General features: G+C 38.9%; 1 protein-coding gene and 1 long non-coding RNA gene across 4 annotated transcripts in view; both read right to left on the minus strand.

Annotated features, from left to right (window-relative positions):
• The window catches only part of uhmk1 (U2AF homology motif (UHM) kinase 1), a 36,882-nt gene extending 17,115 nt beyond the window's left edge, over window positions 1–19,767 (minus strand). For 2 of the 3 annotated variants that reach the window (XR_004108234.2, XM_031318208.2), the window contains exons 1-2: window positions 18,951–19,765; window positions 18,165–18,294 (exon numbers count right to left, since the gene is read on the minus strand). Coding sequence is in view for 2 of the 3 variants with exons in the window: in XM_031318208.2 (XP_031174068.1) it covers window positions 18,165–18,294; window positions 18,951–19,257 (437 nt within the window). In the remaining variant the exon portion in view is untranslated. Of the gene's footprint in view, window positions 1–18,164; window positions 18,295–18,950 lie in introns of all 3 variants that reach the window. The other variant, XM_036007135.1, reaches the window with a different exon arrangement.
• On the minus strand, window positions 9,362–10,519 carry LOC116063302. The gene is made up of 2 exons (XR_004108235.2): window positions 9,576–10,519; window positions 9,362–9,482 (listed from the first exon to the last, which is right to left on the minus strand). It is a non-coding gene; the product is annotated as an uncharacterized LOC116063302 (long non-coding RNA).
• Window positions 19,768–20,236: the final 469 nt, after the last annotated feature.

A 20,236-nucleotide genomic window follows, 5' to 3' on the forward strand; every position in this document is an offset into this window, starting at 1 on the left:
CATTGACCAGTAAATGGCAGAGTGAACTCTAGAACTGAACTCTTATATTGTCTTTCTTCTGTTAATTACAGGTAAATAACAGTATGAATCGAAACATGATAATATGTTAGTGTTGCTAACTTAGGAATAGCCTTCTTGACGTGTGTTGTCATAGTTTAAAATGTTAGCATCACACATGCTAGCACTACTGTTAGCTAGCTGGTTAAGTCCGTGTTTTTCTGTTAGGCTAAAGTGGTGTGTGAGCAGTTGTGATTAGGTTTCTTTTTGTTATTCAATGCCAGATGTTTGAAATGGATATCTGAATATAATCTGTTAAATTGATGTGTTTAGAACCACTGTATAGTAGGTAACTGTAAGTGTCTGTTAATGTAGGCAGCCATTACGCTTGTGGAAACTACAGTGCAACTTTTATTGTCTTTCTTCTGTTAATTACAGAAACAGAGTTTTTTTTAATTAAAATATGTGGCACCAGATTCATCCTTCTGTTGTCAATCTGCACCTGTTACATGTGAATGTTCCTCTGATGAGCAGGTGGCACATTGTATGGCAGCCTTAGCCACCAGTGTCCGAATGTGTGTGTATATGGTAAATGGTACCTGTACTATGTAAGATCTTTCAGTAGTCGTTAAGACTATAAAAGCGCTATAAAAATGCAGTCAATTTACTGCTGTGCTCAAAGGCATGAATCGGCTTGACATTGTCCTCCGGGTAGGTTTATATTACGAGGATTTTGTCATCAATTAGTAGTGCTGGGTTTAACCAGCACTACTTAACATTTTGACTGCCCAGCCCTACCTTTAACTTGAGATATACGAATGAAAATGGGTTTTAATCAAATTCTTCCTCCATACTTGACTAAACTAAGTAACTAGGTGTTGCCATTAACTAGATGGTGTTGTAGTAAGTTAAACAATAAAGAATACGAATTAAACTTTTTTTCATCATACTGTAATCATCTTGATATTACTATTGATCACCACACACCCTGTTAAATAAAGACGAAATGTATTTGCAGTTGTAGAGTACATTTTTGACCTTGATCAAAAGTGACAGTACAGTCCAACTGAATCTGCCATGTTGACCAGATGCTCTGTCCTGAAGCTTCCTGTTATATGAGATGTTCCTGAACCCACCAGACTCTCCTCAGCATGAAAAACCATTAGAGGAGGAAGTTATTGCTGGACAGGTATCTTGCTCCTTAACCTCTTAGTAACTAAAGTATCAAAAGCTATTGGCTGTTTCTCAATCTCAAGAATGCAAAGAACGGAATTGTGCTCTTGGGGAGAACGTTCTTGCTGGTTGTTCTTGGAAGAATGAACTCGCAAGTTCACAAGCACAGAAAACGCCGTTAACAGTTTGAGATGATGCGTTCTTGCTGGTTTTGCGCAACACCCCCAGCACAGAGGCTACCTGCAGTGCTCCAAAATAACAGCTAGAAATAAAAACCACAACAATATAACCACTTTGTATTTAAACAATCTCCGGAAAAGAAAACCTCACAATGTTACAACTATTGCAATAATATTGAAAAATAAAACTTATTGAGCTTTAATTTTATTGTTTATGGTTTCGCTCAAACACCCCTTACTTATTCAAAAGAGTGGAACGTGATCCCTACTATTATTAGTGTATTAAAGTCAGTTTAAATAAAACAAAAGAAGTAGGCCTATGCACTGGCGTGTCCTAGGTGTCCCTATTAGTGTTATGTGGAATTATCATTTCTATATTATTGTAGTGCACTGTATATGCCCAGGGACAACAGATGGAAATTAGCAATTAAAATTATAAAGGTTGGTGTCTCCCCTTTAGTCTACATAACATGCCATAGCATGTTACCACTTTATGTACAACTGTTTATTTATCATACAGACTGAAACTCAACTTCTAATAAATCAGAAAACAAATACCCCCAAAAAATATGAACTAAATACTAAATCTAATGTATATAGCCTATGTCATAATTTAAACAAGTCTCCCGAAGGGAAACGGGTTATCGCTCTCTCCCCCGCCTCTGCCTGCTGCGCTGTGGCCGTGTGTGTGTTGTGTGATTGTGTGTATGTGTGTGTGACGGCCGGCCAGCGAAGTTGTCAAGCCCGCAGGCACCTGTGGAGTTTAACTCCGAAAAGGCAGTTAACCACAGGTTCCCATTAATCTTATGATGGACGTGTTGTGATATTTAAACAAACGATCCATCAACGGCGAAATAAAAGCCTCTTATTTACGAGACCGGTCTGAGAGACCTCCAGCTTACAGCCGGGGTCTCCGAGTGATGAGCTAGTGGCATTGCGTCACTTTATTGAGCTTCTCAACTCCGAAGACTTTGAAGCAAATTGTCAATTCGGCAACGAAGACTGCCTATATTCGAAATCTAAACAGTTAATTTCTCGCCTAAAATGTTCTCAGAAGTGAATTTAGTGATGAATAAGATGGCAAAAATTGTTAAAATTGTCCCATTGTTGGTCTGTCTATGTACCGGAAACCCGACCCTCGTTGAATGCCGAAATTAAGTTCATACAAGTTACCAACCAATGCATCCTCTGTAAAATGGGCGTGTCGACAACATTCCCGGGAATCTTAACTGTTCTTGGTAAAATGCGAACTTGTGTATAGACCTCAACAGTCAACTCCGGAAGTAAAAATCCCACTGATTTTCTCCATAAGGATTTAGAATATCAGTCATAATGTCTAACCATCCGAAGTAGACTGACCCCGAGCTACGTGGTTGTGAAACGAAGGTTTCTGCTCCTGTAGAAGCTAGAAGTCCGTCTGAAATTAACCTTGTTTTAATAAAAACATGTTTTATCCGCGATTTAATGGAGAAAAACTACACTACCCGCAATCCTAAGCGTAACAGCAACGTCTCTGATTGGTCCATACTAATACTACGCTGTAAAAATACTCTGTTACAGTAAAAGTCCTGCATTGAAAATGTTACTTAAGTAAAAGTATCATCAGGAAAATGTACTTAAAGTATTACAAGTAAAAGTATTTAATGCAAAACTAGTAACTAAAGCTGTCAGATTGTTGTAGTAGAGTAAAAAGTACAATATTTCTCTCTGAAATGTAGTGGAGTAGAAGTAGAAAGTGGCATGAAAAGAAAAGACTCACGTTAAGTACAAGTACCTTAACATTTGGACTTAAGTACAGGACTTGTGTAAATGTACTTAGTTACACCCCACTGGTGTTAAGTATGCAAAAATGTAAATAATTCTTTGTGTGAATGATGTACAGCTAAAATTCTTTTATTGCTGTATTGTATATACACGTGTATCCTTAGTGAAATGTTGTATTATCTGACCCAACTTTTTTTCTAAATAAATTATCAAAGGAATTTAACTTGTGTTTTTCCTTTTTTATGTTTTATGCCATTATAACTGTGTTATACTGCTTAAAAGACATTTAGGAGCTATTCATACTTCTGGCCATGGTTGTGCTTGTTAATTTGAGATGCAAGACTTGCAGATAGAGTGAAAAATGAGCCCACAGTGAGTAATAATGTGATCAGAGAAAAAACACTAAAAAACGGCTTGGTTTGTTACCACCTGTCGTAAAGGATTACAATTTGATTTTAAGTATGTTAAATGGACCAGGTATTTGACCCTTCTAAAAACATTTAATCAAATATGTTTTTCATATCACCTGTTGTGTAATTATGCATGTAATTATTGTAATTAATGTTATATTTCACACCAAAGGAGCTTTCCTACTAAACCTAAAAATGACCAAAACCCTCCTTAAAATATGCCACAGAGCAGCAAATTTAACTTTGATGGAAACTGTCCAGAGATCATGTTCTCCATCAGAGTAAATGGTTTCTTGTATACTGAAGTTGTGTCAGCTAGTAATGTAGGGTCTAAGTTCACAGTGGTCACCATGACATCTTCCTGTGGATACTGAGACTCAGGATTTCCTGATGCTGTTGGCCGCTGTGCTTTAGACCATCACTTGACTGAAGCATGACACCTGTCTAGCAATAACTTCCTCCTCTGATGGTTTTCTCATACTGTGAGGAGAGTCTGGTGAGTCCAGGGACACCTTGTTAAACTGGAGCTTCAGGAGAGAGCATCTAGTCACTCTGTAAAACATGGCAGATTCAGTGTTGTGATTTTTTATCAGGGTCAACCATGCACAACTGCAGATACATTTGGACTTAAATGAAGGAGAAGCATTTATTTACCAGGATATGTTGTGATCACTGTACTAATATCAAGGTGATTGCAGTATGACAAGGAAAAGTTCAATTTAGCTCACCTAATAAACATCATCTTAAATTTGTAGATGGCAACAGCTACAATGTAAAACACGATAAATGAGTTTTTATTAAGAATGGAGAAAGAAATTAATTAGAACCCATTTTCATTCTGAGGTGAGAGGTCAAGGGACTCCTTTGAAAATGGCCCCCTTGGTCGACAAGCTCGCATTACATGGTTGTTATCAATGGATTCCTTAGAATGTCTAGTTTCATATGATACTAAATATCTTGACCAGCTTTACAACTGAGGCCCTTAAAGACATTAATGTCTTTAAGCGGGTTTAAGCAGCGTTTTATTCCATTTCAGACTGCCAAATCCACACAAAGACTAGGCAAACCCAATTTTCCTTAATATGCCCCGCTAAGTTAACGTTGCTTCAATACCTAATGTTACAGGGCTGACTTTAACGTTAGCTAGCCCCACTGCTGTAAATGTAAATGGACTGTATTTATATAGCGCTTTAACATAGTACAAGAACCTTCACCGTGGCCAAGGCTGCCACCTGCTATCTGATGAGATAAACATTCACACACATTTACACTCCGATGGCACAGCATCGGGAGCAATTTGGGTGTCTTGCCCAAGAACACTTGACATGGGACTGCAGGGCCAGAGATCGAACCACCAACCTTCTGATCGGTAGGCGACTGCTCTACACCTGAGCCACAGCCGCTGTATGTTACACGCTTCAAAAAGTAGTTTTCTGCTGCCATAATAACACAAAACAAATTGCAAAGACAATGCAACAATGATGCTGAAAATATGAATGTAATATAATTGGTGATAAAATCCTAATAATTTCCTAATATATATAACAATAATAATAATATAATAAACAATATCATTTTATCCTTATATATGTATATATTTTTATTTTTTGTTTTTTTAAACTGATGAAAGAGCATGATCTTGCTCTAAAAATGCTGTCAAAACAAAAACTATCAACAACTATCACTACACAATTTGCAATTAGAAAAGCCATGGCAAATTTTAGAGTAAATGTTAAAATGATCTGGAGCAAATTTAAGAAACTAAGAGGGAAACATCACAGTAATAGAAAAATGCTAGAAATTAACCACAATTAAATTTTCTTACGGCACCCAACTAAATTAGCAGAGGTCTTCAATCACTATTTTGTTGACTCTGTGGCTGAAATCTCCCAGTTTCCTAGTAGACCAGGGGTCCGTTTCAGGAAGGAGGTTTAACAAACTCTGAGTCTAACCCTGAACTCTGAGTTGATTTACCCTGAGATGGGAAACTGAGTTTTCGGTTCCAGAACAGCTGATTTGAGTTGGTTCAATCAACTCGGAGTAGGTTCACTCAGAGTTAAGTACGTGCACCACCAGAGATGTTCACAAGTCATTTTTTACAAGTCCAAGTCGAGTCTCTAGTCTTTGAGCTTGAGTCCAAGTCAAGTCTCAAGTCTCTGTCCATCTGATCTGTCCCTAACACTGTATTGTTAAATTTTATGAATTCAAAGCATGTCCTGTAGCTACCATCCATACAGTACAGTATCAAAATCAGTTGTAGTATAACTTTATGGGATCTACTTAACACATCCCTCTAGCCCTCTGACCTGGTGAAATATTAACCTAAGATCCGCTGCGCCACGCATGGATGAAATAATGAAATAGTAAATAGGACTACAGTAACAGAAATATGTGCAGAATTAAGACAGTCAAGACGGCCCAGTGTTTGGTGGACCGGGTACACCTTGTTCACTTAATAGTCTACAAATCATCCACGGGATCAATTACGCATCACAAGAGTTTGCCCACCCGACACAGCGTTTGCTCCTGGGGAGATGGATCCGTGCGTCCCGCCTCCTGTGCGCCATGGATGTCTGAGCCTCAGCAACTACTAACTATAAAGATACAATTTGCCTGTTCTCAGCATTAGCACAACACTCAGCAATGGTTAGCTTGTTACCTGTGACGATATATGCTAAATGTAACATCTCTTTCACATTAGCGTGTGAGTGACTGACCTATCTGGGTGCGTTTTGAGATGCCTGATGAAGTTTGACGTTGTTGATCCGGCATCATTTATCTTGGTGCCACACACCTTGCATGTAGCTGTTAGCTTACTGCCACTGTTTACCAAGTTATTGAAAGCAAAACTAATGACAAAAGGCACAACTCCGGGAGGACTTGGTGTTGCCATCGTCAATGCATTTTTTTTTTATATGTGAGTGCGCGCACATAAGGCATAACGCATGCGTTACATTGCACATTATGGCAAAGGACAGGGGACATGCAGCTCGTCATACGTTTCCCCGTATATGCGCCAATAAAAGAAAATAGAAATACATGAATAAATTTAGATTTAAAAAGCAATAATTGCATGAAAACAGGTTGTTGACGAGTCTCAAAGCTCGAGTCCGAGTCAAGTCTGAAGTCTTTTGGGTCGAGTCCGAGTCAAGTCTGAAGTCAGCTGTTAGTGCGACTTAAGTGCGACTCGAGTCCGAGTCTCAGACTCGAGTCCCCATCTCTGTGCACCACCACAATAAAAAGGCAGCATGAATGGAGCCATGATACTATGATTCACCATGGTAACAACCACAGACAAACTGGTCGGCGGAAATACTCATGCGCAAATACAGCGAGTTTGAACATATATTTCGTTTAAAAAGCAACACAGCGGCTGCTGCAAAAGAGAGAGAATTTGCGTGGGAGAAAATTGCTGCTAGAGTAAATGAAAAAGTTCCAATATAGTGTATTAATATCATACTTAATCACAGCTGCAGCACCATCATTAACAGAATTATAATTCATAATCTTTTATTTCAAAGGGTTTACATCATTCACCTGCAATACTGTGGAACATATTTTTAATGGCTCTTACTTGTGTCCAGGGAACACTACAAAAACGTTTCAGAGCAAGTCACACTCTTCTTAGTGGCTTTACTAATATGCTCTGCATCACCAATGTTGTAAAGAAAACTGCCATTTGCAAGAAAACGTAATGCGACACAAAGAATGTGCTGGGATGTAAGAGCATGTCCACGATGGGTGACGTTAGTGATATGAGTATGGATAAGGTTATGGAGGCTACATAACTGATTGACTGGGAAGAAAAATGATACTGCTCAAATAAGTCGGGGCCTCAATATCATCTCCCGACGTATGTTTAACTCCCTGCGAAGTAATACAGCTTCTTCATCAACGGGATCGTCTACAAAAGGAAATGCCATGTTTGGAGAAAAAAATAAACAACGTTTTAGTCTGCCTAACAGTTAATAAACCAACACTGTTTTTTTATTCATGCAGATAAACACGCTAAAATGCGCCTGATACAGACTGAATGAATGAATGAGGAAATGAAAGAGTGCTGTGTCAGAGGGAGGAAACTGAGAAAGGTTTATTGAAGAAAACCTGCTCCCGACCAGGTTAGGTTCACAGGCTCCGTTACTATAGTAACTGACTCTCAGGTTAAGTTACCTCTCTTTCTGAAACAGAAAACCCAGAGTTTCCCTCATCTTAGGGTTAACAAACTCAGAGTTTTCACTAAACCTGCTTTCTGAAACAGGCCCCTGGACAGTGTACCCAGCAACAATACCATAAAAACATCACTGAGTCAAAAGTCACCCGCAAACCTTCTAAGGCAACCTTCCTTAAGTAATTATAGGTCAATCAGTATTCTCCGGACAGCATCCAAAATTGCTGAGAAATGGGAAGCTGAGCAGATTGTTTTCCATCCAGCTAACAGCTCCACCTCTCTCAACCCCATGCAGTTTTGCTTTTAGGGGTGTAAGAAAAAATCTATACAATTGAGTATCGCGATATTTTTTTTGCAATACTGTATCAATTTTCAAAAAAGCAATATCAATTTTTTTATATATTTTTTTTACGTAAAAAAATATTCATGTAAGACAGTGGTTCACGTTTATGTTGTGTTTTAAACCCCCTACCGCTAGATGGCTATGCTGAGACGCACCACTAGTGTCCTTGCCTAACAGCGCCTAGCAGTGCCTGACTTTTTGCTAGAAGCTAACAATGTAGCTATGGCTGAACTTCGGCCTACTTTAGCATATAAACATTAGCTCACTAAGAACCTGTAAACCACAATCCCAAACTGGCAGTTTGATTTTCTGTGTACTGAATTGTTTACCTAAAGTAAACTTCTTATCTTTTATGAACATCATGTCTTTTTTTAAATATTAGTTTTTTTTAAATTATACTTTAAAATCCCAATATATCGCCTTACGCACAGTATCAAAATATATTGCAATATATTGAATCGTGACCCATGTATCATGATACGTATCGTATCGCCAGATTCTTGCCAATACACAGCCCTATTTGCTTTAGAGCCAAACACTAAACAGAGATGGCTATTTGCCTTTTTTTGTTGAGACAATTAAAAACATTTTTTTGATTTGGGTGGTGATGTAGGTGCAGCATTTCTTGATCTTAGGAAAGCTAAAGTTCTCCTTGCATCAACATTTAATTTCTCTGATGGTGCAATGAAATGGGTGGAATCTTGTTTAACAAACCAGTCTCAGTTACCATAAATAATCATAGATCCAAGTTAATTCAGTTACCTACTGGTTTCCTGCAAGGATCAATTCTTCGTCCACTATGGTTCAGCCTATATATTAACAACCTTCCACCAGTTTGTCCTAAGGTTAAAACCATAATGTATGCAGATGAAGTTTTCTTTGTACAACCCCAAATCAGAAAAAGTTGGGACAGTATGGAAAACACAAAGAAAAAAAGAAAGTAGTGATTTCTAAATGTACTTTGACTTGTATTTCATTGCAGACAATGTGAACACAAAATATTTCATGTTTTGTCTGGTCAACTTAATTTCATTTGTAAGTATACATCCTTTCCTGTCATTCAGACCTGCAACACATTCCAAAAAAGGTTGGGACAGGAGCAATTTAGGGCTAGTAATCAGGTAAATTGGTTAAATAATGATGTGATTTGAAACAGGTGATGTCAACAGGTGATTGTAATTATGATTTGGTACAAAAGCAGCATCCAAGAAAGGTCTAGTCCTTTAGGAGCAAATATGGGCCGAGGATCGCCAGTTTGCCAACAAATACGTGAGAAAATTATTGAAATGTTTAAAAACTATGTTCCTCAAAGAAAGATAGGAAGACATTTGCTTATTTCACCTTCAACAGTGCATAACATAATTAAAAGATTCAAGGAATGTGGAGGAATTTCAGTGCGTAAAGGACAAGGGCGCAAGCCTAAGCTGAACAACCGTGATCTCCGATCCCTCAGGCGGCACTGCATCAAGAATCGTCATTCATCTATTAAGCGATATCAACACATGGGCTCAGGACTACTTTGGCAAACCTTTGTCAAGTACCACAATACGTAGTTACATCCACAAATGCCAGTTAAAACTGTACTGTGCCAAAAGGAAGCCCTATGTTAAGTGTCCAGAAGCGCCGTCGACTTCTCTGGGCTCGGAGGCATCTGGGATGGACCATCACACAGTGGAAACGTGTACTGTGGTCAGATGAATCAGTATTTCAGGTATTTTTTGGGAGAAATGGACACCGTGTGCTCTGGACCAAAGAAGAAAAGGATCATCCAGACTGTTACCAGCAACAAGTCCAAAAGCCAGGGTCTGTCATGGTATGGGGTTGTGTCAGTGCCCTTGGCAAAGGTAACTTGCAATTCTGTGATGGCACCATTAATGCTGAAAAGTACATAGAGATTTTGGAGCACAATATGCTGACTTCAAGAAGACATCTTTTCCAGGGACGTCCATGCATATTTCAACAAGATAATGCAAAACCACATTCTGCACACATTACAAAGTCCTGGCTGCGGAGGAAGAGGATACGGGTACTTGACTGGCCTGCCTGCAGTCCCGACCTGTCTCCAATAGAGAATGTTTGGCGCATTTTGAAGTGCAAAATGCGACAACGAAGACCCCGTACTGTTGCCCACCTTAAGACTTGTTTGCAGCAAGAATGGGACAAAATTACACCTGAAACACTTCATCACTTGGTGTCTTCAGTCCCTAAACATCTTTTTAAGTGTTGTGAATAGGAATGGCAACATTACAAAGTGGTAAATGCTTTACTGTTCCAACTTTTTTTGAAATGTGTTGCAAGAACCAAAATAGGAATTTTGTTTATTTGAAAAAAAAACAATAAAAATCATGAGGAACACATTAAATTATGTGCTGTTGTATTGTCTGCAATGAAATACAAGTCAAAGTACATTTAGAAATCACTACTTTCTTTTTTTCTTTGTGCTTTCCATACTGTCCCAACTTTTTCTGATTTGGGGTTGTACATGGCAGATCCAAAGCAGATGTTGCAGCTAAGCTCACCAGATTCATGGGTCATGTTACAACATGGGTAGGTGTGTGTTGCCTGCAACTAAATGTATGTAAAACAATAGGCATATTCTTCTGTAAAACTAATAGATCCAGGAGTAACCCTCACATAATGGTAAAGGGTGAAAAATTACAGGATGTGAGTGAATTTAAATATCTTGGAGTGCTAATTGATTCAAACCTCTCCTTTAATTCGCATGTGAAAAAACCTGTAAAACAATCAAGTTAAATATTGCAAATTTTTTCGTTCATAAGAAATCATGTCTACAGAGGCTGCCAAAATGTTTTTGCATTCTATGATTTTCACTCATCTGAATATTGTTTTTCAAGTTTGAAACTACTTGAATCACTACAATACAAGCAAGCCATACAAATTTAAGATAAAAAAACCCCCAAAGCTTCCATCACTACTCACTTTTACATACCAGCTTTTAAGCTGGAAAGACCAAATGAAATATGAAAACGTGTGCTTTGTATAAAAAGTCACTCACAACCTAGCTCCACCGCCATCTACATCAACAGAAGAACAGATACTGATCGTGATCATGAATTCAATCCCAGACCATATCAGACAATTAAACACATAAGTATTTTACTAAGCAGAAAAAACACTGGATGGTCAAAACATATGTCAGGGTTTTCCCTTCTATTATACAGCTTAGGCGCAGCATATGAACGTAAAAACAATGTGGAGAGCATTTGGACAATGAGCCGACTGTATCATTATACATCCATGGAGCCGACGCACGGGACGGGCGTGCACTCATTGTTTTCGGCACACACGTGCCGCATGATAGTTCACGTACACAGTGGCAAAAACAGTGTCACAGCCACACACACACACACACTGTTGCGCACACTGCGGCTGCTCCAGCCGTCTTGTTTACAAGTGCGTGTTGGAGAGAGAGGGAAAAAGGGAGAGGGAGGTGTGTTTGTTGATGAGTATGAAGTAGCAGTAAAGTTATTGCTGTGAACGTAGCAGCGCAGTCCGTTTACAGTTTATCTGTCGGTGAATAAATGCTAAAACTCCTGAATAAAACACCCAAATTCAATGAAAGTAATAATTCATTTTACCTGCCCAAAAATAACATGGATGCATGGGTGGGATCATTTATGCATCCATGTTATTTTTGGGCAATTTGGTTGAAAGAAACCCATATTTATGATATAAAAAACTTTGAAACAGGTCAAATTTGACCCAAGGACAACACAAGGGTTAAAACTACTTGCACATGTGCGACCTGCAAATTTGATTACTTTTTTTATTTAAAAACTGCGGGATATCACTTAATTGCCTGTGCATTCACTAATTTATTTGCATTTTTACATAAATGCTAATGTCAGCTCTGACATTTGCCACACGCTGCTGTACCACTCCCTCACTTGGGCGAGAGACATTACAGACGGCAGAGAGTGAAGAAAAAAAAAATACATATAGGCTGCTAAATTTATTTACCTCGTTAAATTAAATAGTGCTTGTGTGAGTGTCGTGAGCTCATCTGTCTCTAGCTCCCTCATCACTCCATATTTCCCACACTGGTTGTTAGATACTCCCCTTTCCATGGAAGTCTAATCACCTTAAATATGATTGCTATTTCAGTGTAAACAAAAAAAAAATACAGAGAGGAGGGAGGGAGACCCTGTATGGGGCTGAGGCAATAATAATGTTATAATTGATGATAATAATACATGGTTTACATTTCTAAATGTGCATTTGTTAAGTACCATTCAATTAAAAAGTGACTGTGAACTAAAATAAACAGCCCATTGTAGTTTCTGTATTTATCCCCAAAGCATTATCAGTAAAAAAGTTACAATGGGTGAAATGTGAAATATTGCGTTGCAGGTCGATTTTTAAATTTCTTTTTTTTATTTGTGAAGGTAGTGTGTTACAAAAAGGTGACATATAGAGCAAACCATACATATACATAGACAAACATAATTACAGATACTCAAAAAATATATACAGCGGTTATGTTAAAGGTTGGTGTGATTGAAGATTGAATGTACAAATTTGCAAGTCGTGTATATGGATGGTGTATGTATGTATTGATGTTTGGATGACCGGCATGGTGTACGTACATGTTTGGTGAGCCTTTGTAGGATGGAATGTAATAATTGTGGCAGAGATGATAATAACTGAGATAAAGACATTAAAAATATAACAAAAATAAATAAATAAAAAAGAAGAAAAACAACTAAACCAAAGTAAAAAAGTTTTTTAAAAAAAAGTACAATTGTAATCAATAAATAGCAACTGTAGCTGACGCTGGAAAGTATATATTTGTTGCCATGACAACACCGAAAATTAATATAAGTGATCTGTACGATTGCTAGGTGGTTTCAGTTTTATACATTATTATAAAACATTGTTCACTGCATTTTGGGTTCTTTATGAGTTAAACTGAGTTGTATTTTGTCTTTTGGTATATTCAGTATGAATGACTTTTATTTTGGTAAGCTACAAGATTCAGGACCGGATGTTTTGGTGAGAAGTGTGAACGGAGGAGAGAAATGGCGACCGTGAATAGCGAACTGTTAAGCTCCTGTTTTGTTTTATTCTACTGCAGGTCTACCAGGCAAACACGTTTTCACGGTGTTCCATCATACTTCTATAAGGAATAAAGGTGAATATGGACATCAGTATGAAGTGTGGACTCCTTCATGACCAGGGTAGTTACAGCAACATAACTGGATATTAGTATAGCTATATCAGCACTTGGCAATGTCTATCTAGCTGAACTTTATGCGGAGTGGGAAGAGACTCACTGAAATAGCTTACTGGGACACTTGATGGAATTGAGCCATCGTTAAGGTTATCAATTTCAGCTGTGCTTTTCCTACTATGACAAGTCAAAATGTCTGCTATGAAAAGGGTCCATTGCAGTCGGATCCGGGCCCAGGTCCCAGATGTGAAAGCCGCCTTACAGGAATACTGAATATAATGATATTCCATTATATTTAGGGCTGGGACTCGTTTAAAAAATGTAGATACCTTTCAATACCAGTTCCTAAACAATACATTTTTTTCTATACCAATTTAATAAAACAAAAAGGAAATTACAACATTACACATTATAGCACAAATCTTATTTATTTTGAGCTCCTACTACGTGAGCGTAACGTAGCGTTTTTCCTGCTTGTCTCTACGACGTGTTACATTAGACAGCCAATCACCAGCAATATTAGATCTTAGTAGAACCATGCTGCATGCTTATTGGCTCACTGACGCTGATGAGATTTATTCCTTAGGTATTGAAATTGGGTCAATTTGCTAGTTTGAGTGGTAATGTCTGGTGCTGGGCGCCAATAGGCGCCAACCCTCAACGACATGCAAAGGATTATTGTTCTGTACATTGCAGGAATCTTTTCCTCCAATCAAAAACCAAGCGTGATACATGCAATAAAACTCACTGGCCACCTCAGATAACGTGGCATGATTTTTCTCACTGTAGAACACAGCACATTTTATTAACTCTTATTAAGACCAGCAGGTGTTCTCTTTGGATGCAGTGAGCACTGGCTTTTATGTAACAGACGTAGCTCATTACTATAACAGAATAAAGAGATATGGTTTGCTTGTAGCCTCAATGTTGCTAGGCAAGTAAGTACCTGTGCAACCACAAAGTCAGTTGGCAGGTTTGTGTTATGTTAATCATTTTTGGCGCCCCCCGAAGAGGTTTTAGTCAGCGCCAAAGGAAGATCACCAGTGCCAAAACGTCTTTGACTTCCAGCGGTCAACTAGTCTTATCCACAGCTACTATATTTTACGAATGCAGCTTTCACTGATGAGCAAGCTGCTGCATAGTTGTGACTGGACCTGAGCGCTCTGCTGTGAAGCTAGCACTAATTGGATCCCAGTTTTACCGTCCATTTTTTTTCCTTCACATGAATAAAGACATTTCCAACATGAGTTGGTGCATAAAATGTATCAGAATGCAGGACATTTTGTGTTTGATGCATGCTCAAAAAGACTCGCTTAATGTGTCAACCGAAAAGCCTATTCTGAGCCAGAAAAAAACCCTGGATGCTAAGAGTAACATCAATAATAATAAACATATAATACAATGAGACAATGCTATTATTAATATATTAAAGGGGGGGAGGGACTGAGAAGTTGTCGATGTTCAAATTCTTTGGCTAAGTCCTGGATCTTCACAATCCTACCTACAGCACCATTAAGTCTGGTCATTACAATACAAATTAAGTACAATTAATACACTATGAAAAACTTGTTGAAATAACAAACAGTGAATGGATGTGAGAGAGAGAAGCATGAAAAGAATAGATGAATAAGTCAAGCGAAGACGGTCAGTAGATGGCAAATATAAACAATAGCTTGAATATACGTGTGTGTGTGTGTGTGTGTGTGTGTGTGTGTGTATGCGCGCGCGCGTCAGTATGAAAACATAATATGTAGAGTTATAGGAATTTAGGAGTATGGGAATGTGCACGGCATTAGCCCAGCCCAAAGGAGCGTACGAACAGGGACCATCTTTATGTAAATGCTATGAGATGGTTATTGTTATGAGCTGTGATCTTTTCCATAAATATGCATTCTGATAGGTTGATCCAGTTTTTTGAGAATTGTTTTCTTGGCGACAGAGAAATGAGCAAGCCATTTTTGTATTTGTTTGATATTTCGAGCAGGTCGATTTAAAGGGTAACTACAGTTTTTTTCAACCTGGGGTCCGTTTCAGGAAGGAGGTTTAACAAACTCTGAGTCTAACCCTGAACTCTGAGTTGATTTACCCTGAGATGGGAAACTGAGTTTTCGGTTCCAGAACAGCTGATTTGAGTTGGTTCAATCAACTCGGAGTAGGTTGACTCAGAGCTAAGCGCGTGCACTACCACAATAAAAAGGGAGCATGAATGGAGCCATGATACTACGATTCACCATGGTAACAACCACAAACAAACTGGTTGGCGGAAATACTCACAGCGGCTGCTGTAAAAGAGAGAGAATTGGTGTGGGAGAAAATTGCTGCTCGAGTCAATGCGTATATTGACAGTGTATTAACTTCATATTTAATCACCTACCAACCTATAATATTACTGGTGAAAACTGGAATGGTATTACACCTATTTCATTTAGGTGCAATCCTGCGGGCGAAAAAGTAAGATACTAATCCCATTCTGAGCCTGCAGCACCATGATTATTAACAGAAATATAATTTATAATCATTTAATTCTTTTTAATGGCTCTCACTGGTTTGTGTCTAGGGAACACTACAAAAACATTAAAAAAAAAAACGTTTCAGAGCGAGGCACACTTTTCTGACGGCTCTGCATACAGTGGCTTTACTAATATGATCCGCATCACCAATGTTGTAAAGAAAACTGCCGTTTGCAAAAAAAAATAAAAAATAATGTGACACAAAGAATCAGCTGGGATGTAAAAGCATGTCCACGATGGTGGATGTTAGTGATATGAGGACGGATAAGGTATCTACATATCTAATCGACTGTGAAGAAAATACCTCTCAAATCGGTTATCTGGAAATGAAAATACATCTAGTCGGGACTCATATCATCTCCCGACGTAAACTCTCTGTGAAGTAGGCCTAATACAGCTTTTTCATCAATGGGATCGTCGACAAAAGGACATGCATTGTTTGAGAAAAAAAGTTTCATAATCTGCCTAACATAAACCAATTTGCTAAAACCAAAACCAAAAGTTTTTTTATTCATGCAGATAACAAACTCAGAGTTTTCACTAAACCTGTCCTTTCTGAAACGGACCCCTGGTGTCTAATTGACTGATGGGAACAACAATCTTTGAAATTGGTCCAGTCTTAAGCACGATCGCTGCAGTCTGCAGCGGCGAAACAAGCTACAATGTAAGTTAATAGGGCAATTGACCCTTCGCTAAGCCACGCCCGAAAACAGCCACAGGCCAATCGTGGCTTAGCAACCATAACTAGGCGCGGGAAGTGTGGCAAGCTTTCGAGGGAGGGAAACATGCCAAAGCGTTGTGCGTATGGATTGTGCAAATCTGATACCCGGTATCCTAAAAGTTTGGACAGGGTGGTGGAATTTTTTCCCTTCCCAAAACCTAAAACCCAAGGGGAGAAATGCCGGGCGTGGATCAAGCAGTGTGGGAGGACCCATTCACAACTAAGTGAATGGGTCAAGGCAAGACGGAGGCTCACTGACATACTTTAAAATATATTATATATATTTAGCGACAACTATCGATGATATTGGCACTGCCCTTATTTTGTTACCCCTTAGCTTGTGCCACTGCTGTGGTAGACTTGTGCAGGAGGACTTTGACTTAATGTGAGCAGTAGCCTGGCGCACTAAAAATATATGCGGGAGAATGTTATCATTGCAAAGTGGTCAGGCTAATGTCTTGTGTTTATTCCACAAGACTTATGGATAAGCTGTTTGATTTATAATTATTATTAATATATTATTTTCAAATTTCACTTACCCTGCTGTGCACGAACATAGCTGTTCCTCAATTTGTGTATTTCCCATTTGAATGGTCAACGTATGAGGCGGCTGCTGCTTGCGCTGGGACCTATAGGCTTTAGCTTCAATTTTGATGAAATGATTCTCTAAACGGTTGCATATTATGTCGTGGATATATCCCTCAAATGCATACTGCAGTCCCTTTTGTCTTGCTCTCTCAGATATTTCACCTGTTCGCCAAAAATTACTAATTATCTCCTTGGGAATGTCTGACACCTGTGCATATATACTGTAATAGACGTGCCAGGCGCGAAAGCTTGTCAGGCGTAACAACAGTAACTAAGGAGGGCGGGGCTTAGCGAAGGGTCAATTGTTACCTTTCACAAAAGTGCTCATTTTGACACTGACAGGCTCAGATTAATATTCTAGAAGTCTGACAACATTAAGGAAAGGATTTCAAGGGAGGTCGATCTTTCTGTTAAAGAGCAAGTTCCTTTTTTAAACATAAAAACAGCCGCGAAATCGTGTTTGCTAAACCCACCAGACAGTATGTGAATAAACAGTAATTTTAGCATCGTAAAATACACTTTATTCAAAGTCGACAGAAACAAAATCATACTATGAAAAGGCGTTTTAGGTCGTCTTTCCACTTTTCCAACCATCACAACTCTAGTTTTGGTTGAAATAAACACATAGTTTACCGATTTACATGTTTAGAGATGTTTCTGGTTAAACAGAAAGGTATCAAAGAGGTTTTAAAGGACTATCGCTGAAGGGATCCTTTCCATAATGTTGTCAGACACTTAGAATATTAATTGGCAAAACGAGCACTTTTGTGAAGGTAAATACAAGCTGGACAATTTCCCTATTAACTTACATTGTAGCTTGCTTCGCCGCTGCCGACTGCAGCGTTCTTGCTCAAGGTCAAAGATTGTTGTTCCCATCAGTCACTTAAGACACAAAAACATAGGAAAATAGGATCCAGGTTGATAAAAACGGTAGTTACCTTTTAAGGTGTGCGCCCCTAAATTTTCTGCGTGTGCCCCTCCCTTTTTTTAGTTAGAGGCTACAGTGCTCCTAGTAAAAAAAAGTTATATACATGGTGCAGCCACTCTCGCTGAACTGGCAACTTTGTACAGTCAGAGTTAGGCTATACTGTATGAGAAGCAGGGGCATCACTTCACTTACCTACCAACCTGGGTACCACTGCTGCCTCTCACCAACAGATCAGATACACTGACATCCAAGAGCTCCAGCAGAAGACAGCGGGTGGCAACACCCATACAGCTGTGGTTGGTGAACACCCCGTACAGTGTCACTGAGAGGAGAACAAAGCTGTCATTACAAACAGCTAGGCCTACACTGTTGCACTGTATCACGTTTAAGAAAAAGTAAATGAACCCTCCTACTAGACAATACCATTTACTACAGGATAATGACAATAACAGTTTGTTTTCAATAGGTTTATAGAGCAACAATTGTTAGCCATAATTATTTTTGCAGAACACTGTGACAATGTTTTACTGAAATCAGATCTTATTTCATAGGTTATCATATGCAGAATTAAAAAGAGGATAATATTTTTTCGTGAATTGTTTTACAAAATATTCTACCAGGTGTATTCCAGACAAGCAAAATTCAAATAAAATGATTTGGCATTTTCTATTTGTAAAAGACATCACATAAGGAAAACAGTAGTATTATATACTCTGTCATGAAAGCAATAATCTGTTTGCTCATAGTAAGTAATGACATTTAATTTACTCAACGGATTTGTAAAACTGAGTTTCTCCACAAAGAATCATGCAAAAGCACCACTTTAAATCGCTTAAGATGTGCTTATGAGTTTCTTGGAAATAATTTATTCAGCATTAAGTCGACTAATTTACTAAAAGGAGACAGCCCTTATTTGCCTGCTACCACGGACACAGGTCAACATGTTTTAGTAAAATAGGCTAACGTTAATGTTGTTACCAATGTTTTTATGTCCCTGGATATCTTCCAGCACGGACCTCTCCTTGTGATACCCGTAATCTCCTCCATGAGTGTCAGCCTGAAACTCCTTGACAGCGGCGGTGGTGGTGGCTCTGCCTGAGCTGACCCGGTACACCGAGGCTGAGACTCCCTGGCCGAGCCGTGACTGAACCGTCCATATCTCGCCGAAGATCTCGAACAGTACCGGCTTTATGCTTTGGTCTACGCTACCCTGTGTCGGTTCGATGCTTTCGGGACGCGGTGCCTGTACCTTTGGGCTCATCTCGGGGGAACCGCAGTGAGCCATCGGACAACAACAGACAGGAGGAGAGGAGCCAGCTAACGTTAGTTGACAAGTGGGGGCAGCTGCAGAAGCATTGCGAGCAAACGCCACATAAAACTACTAGGACGTGTCAACGAGAGCTAGCGGACAATCCAGCTGCGCCCGCAACATTGATAATCATAGTGCACTTTCTTGGCATATTAGACTGTTACTGTTTGCTTAAAGTTACTGAGGCTGTCAAAATGAATTCACCCAAGTCAGCTGACAAAAAGTTAGCTAAGTTAGCTGCTCCTAATGGTTAAACTAACGATATCCACTGAGTTTCAGCACAAAAACAAACCACTTCCACGACACACAGGGAAATGCTTCCCCCATAATACGGCATTTGTATCGAATACAATATCGTTAACTTCAAGAGTGTAACGTTATTAGTTTTAACTGCAATCAAGTTTTGCCTACGTTGTAACTCAGGTTGTTGATATCAGTCTTACTTCCGTTTCTACTTTCCGGTGCATCTTTACCTGCAGTCTGCCCCCTTCCGGTAAGGCGTATTCCAATGCTTCCTCTCAATGGTACCTTAGACTGATGATACATGAATGTTCTCTTTCTGAAGGATGTGCACATTTTTTTGTATCTACAGTTCTATTGTACTACTACAGCTACTATTGTATAGGCCTACTTGTGTATGTTTTATCTGGTTATTTGTATTACAATTTAAATGTTTGCTGCAGATAACAGGTGATCCTTTGAGACCAAACAAGACCTCTGTCCAACTGTCTGCACATTGCCTATGAAATACATGTATCACTGTGAGGTTTGCTTTTTCAATTTTTTTTCATTTTTATGTACCAGTACCTCATGAGAAATGCATCCTTGGGCAGCCATCTAAAAACATCCCCCAACCATCCAACCTCTTTCCGCTCCCCTAGGCATCTGCAAAGGTAAAATTCAGTCAATTGTTGATTTAATAATATAATTTGCACATTTCCTATTATTAACATGT

Source organism: Sander lucioperca, chromosome 11, assembly GCF_008315115.2.
Source record: "Sander lucioperca isolate FBNREF2018 chromosome 11, SLUC_FBN_1.2, whole genome shotgun sequence".
In the NCBI taxonomy this organism is placed as follows: domain Eukaryota; kingdom Metazoa; phylum Chordata; class Actinopteri; order Perciformes; family Percidae; genus Sander; species Sander lucioperca.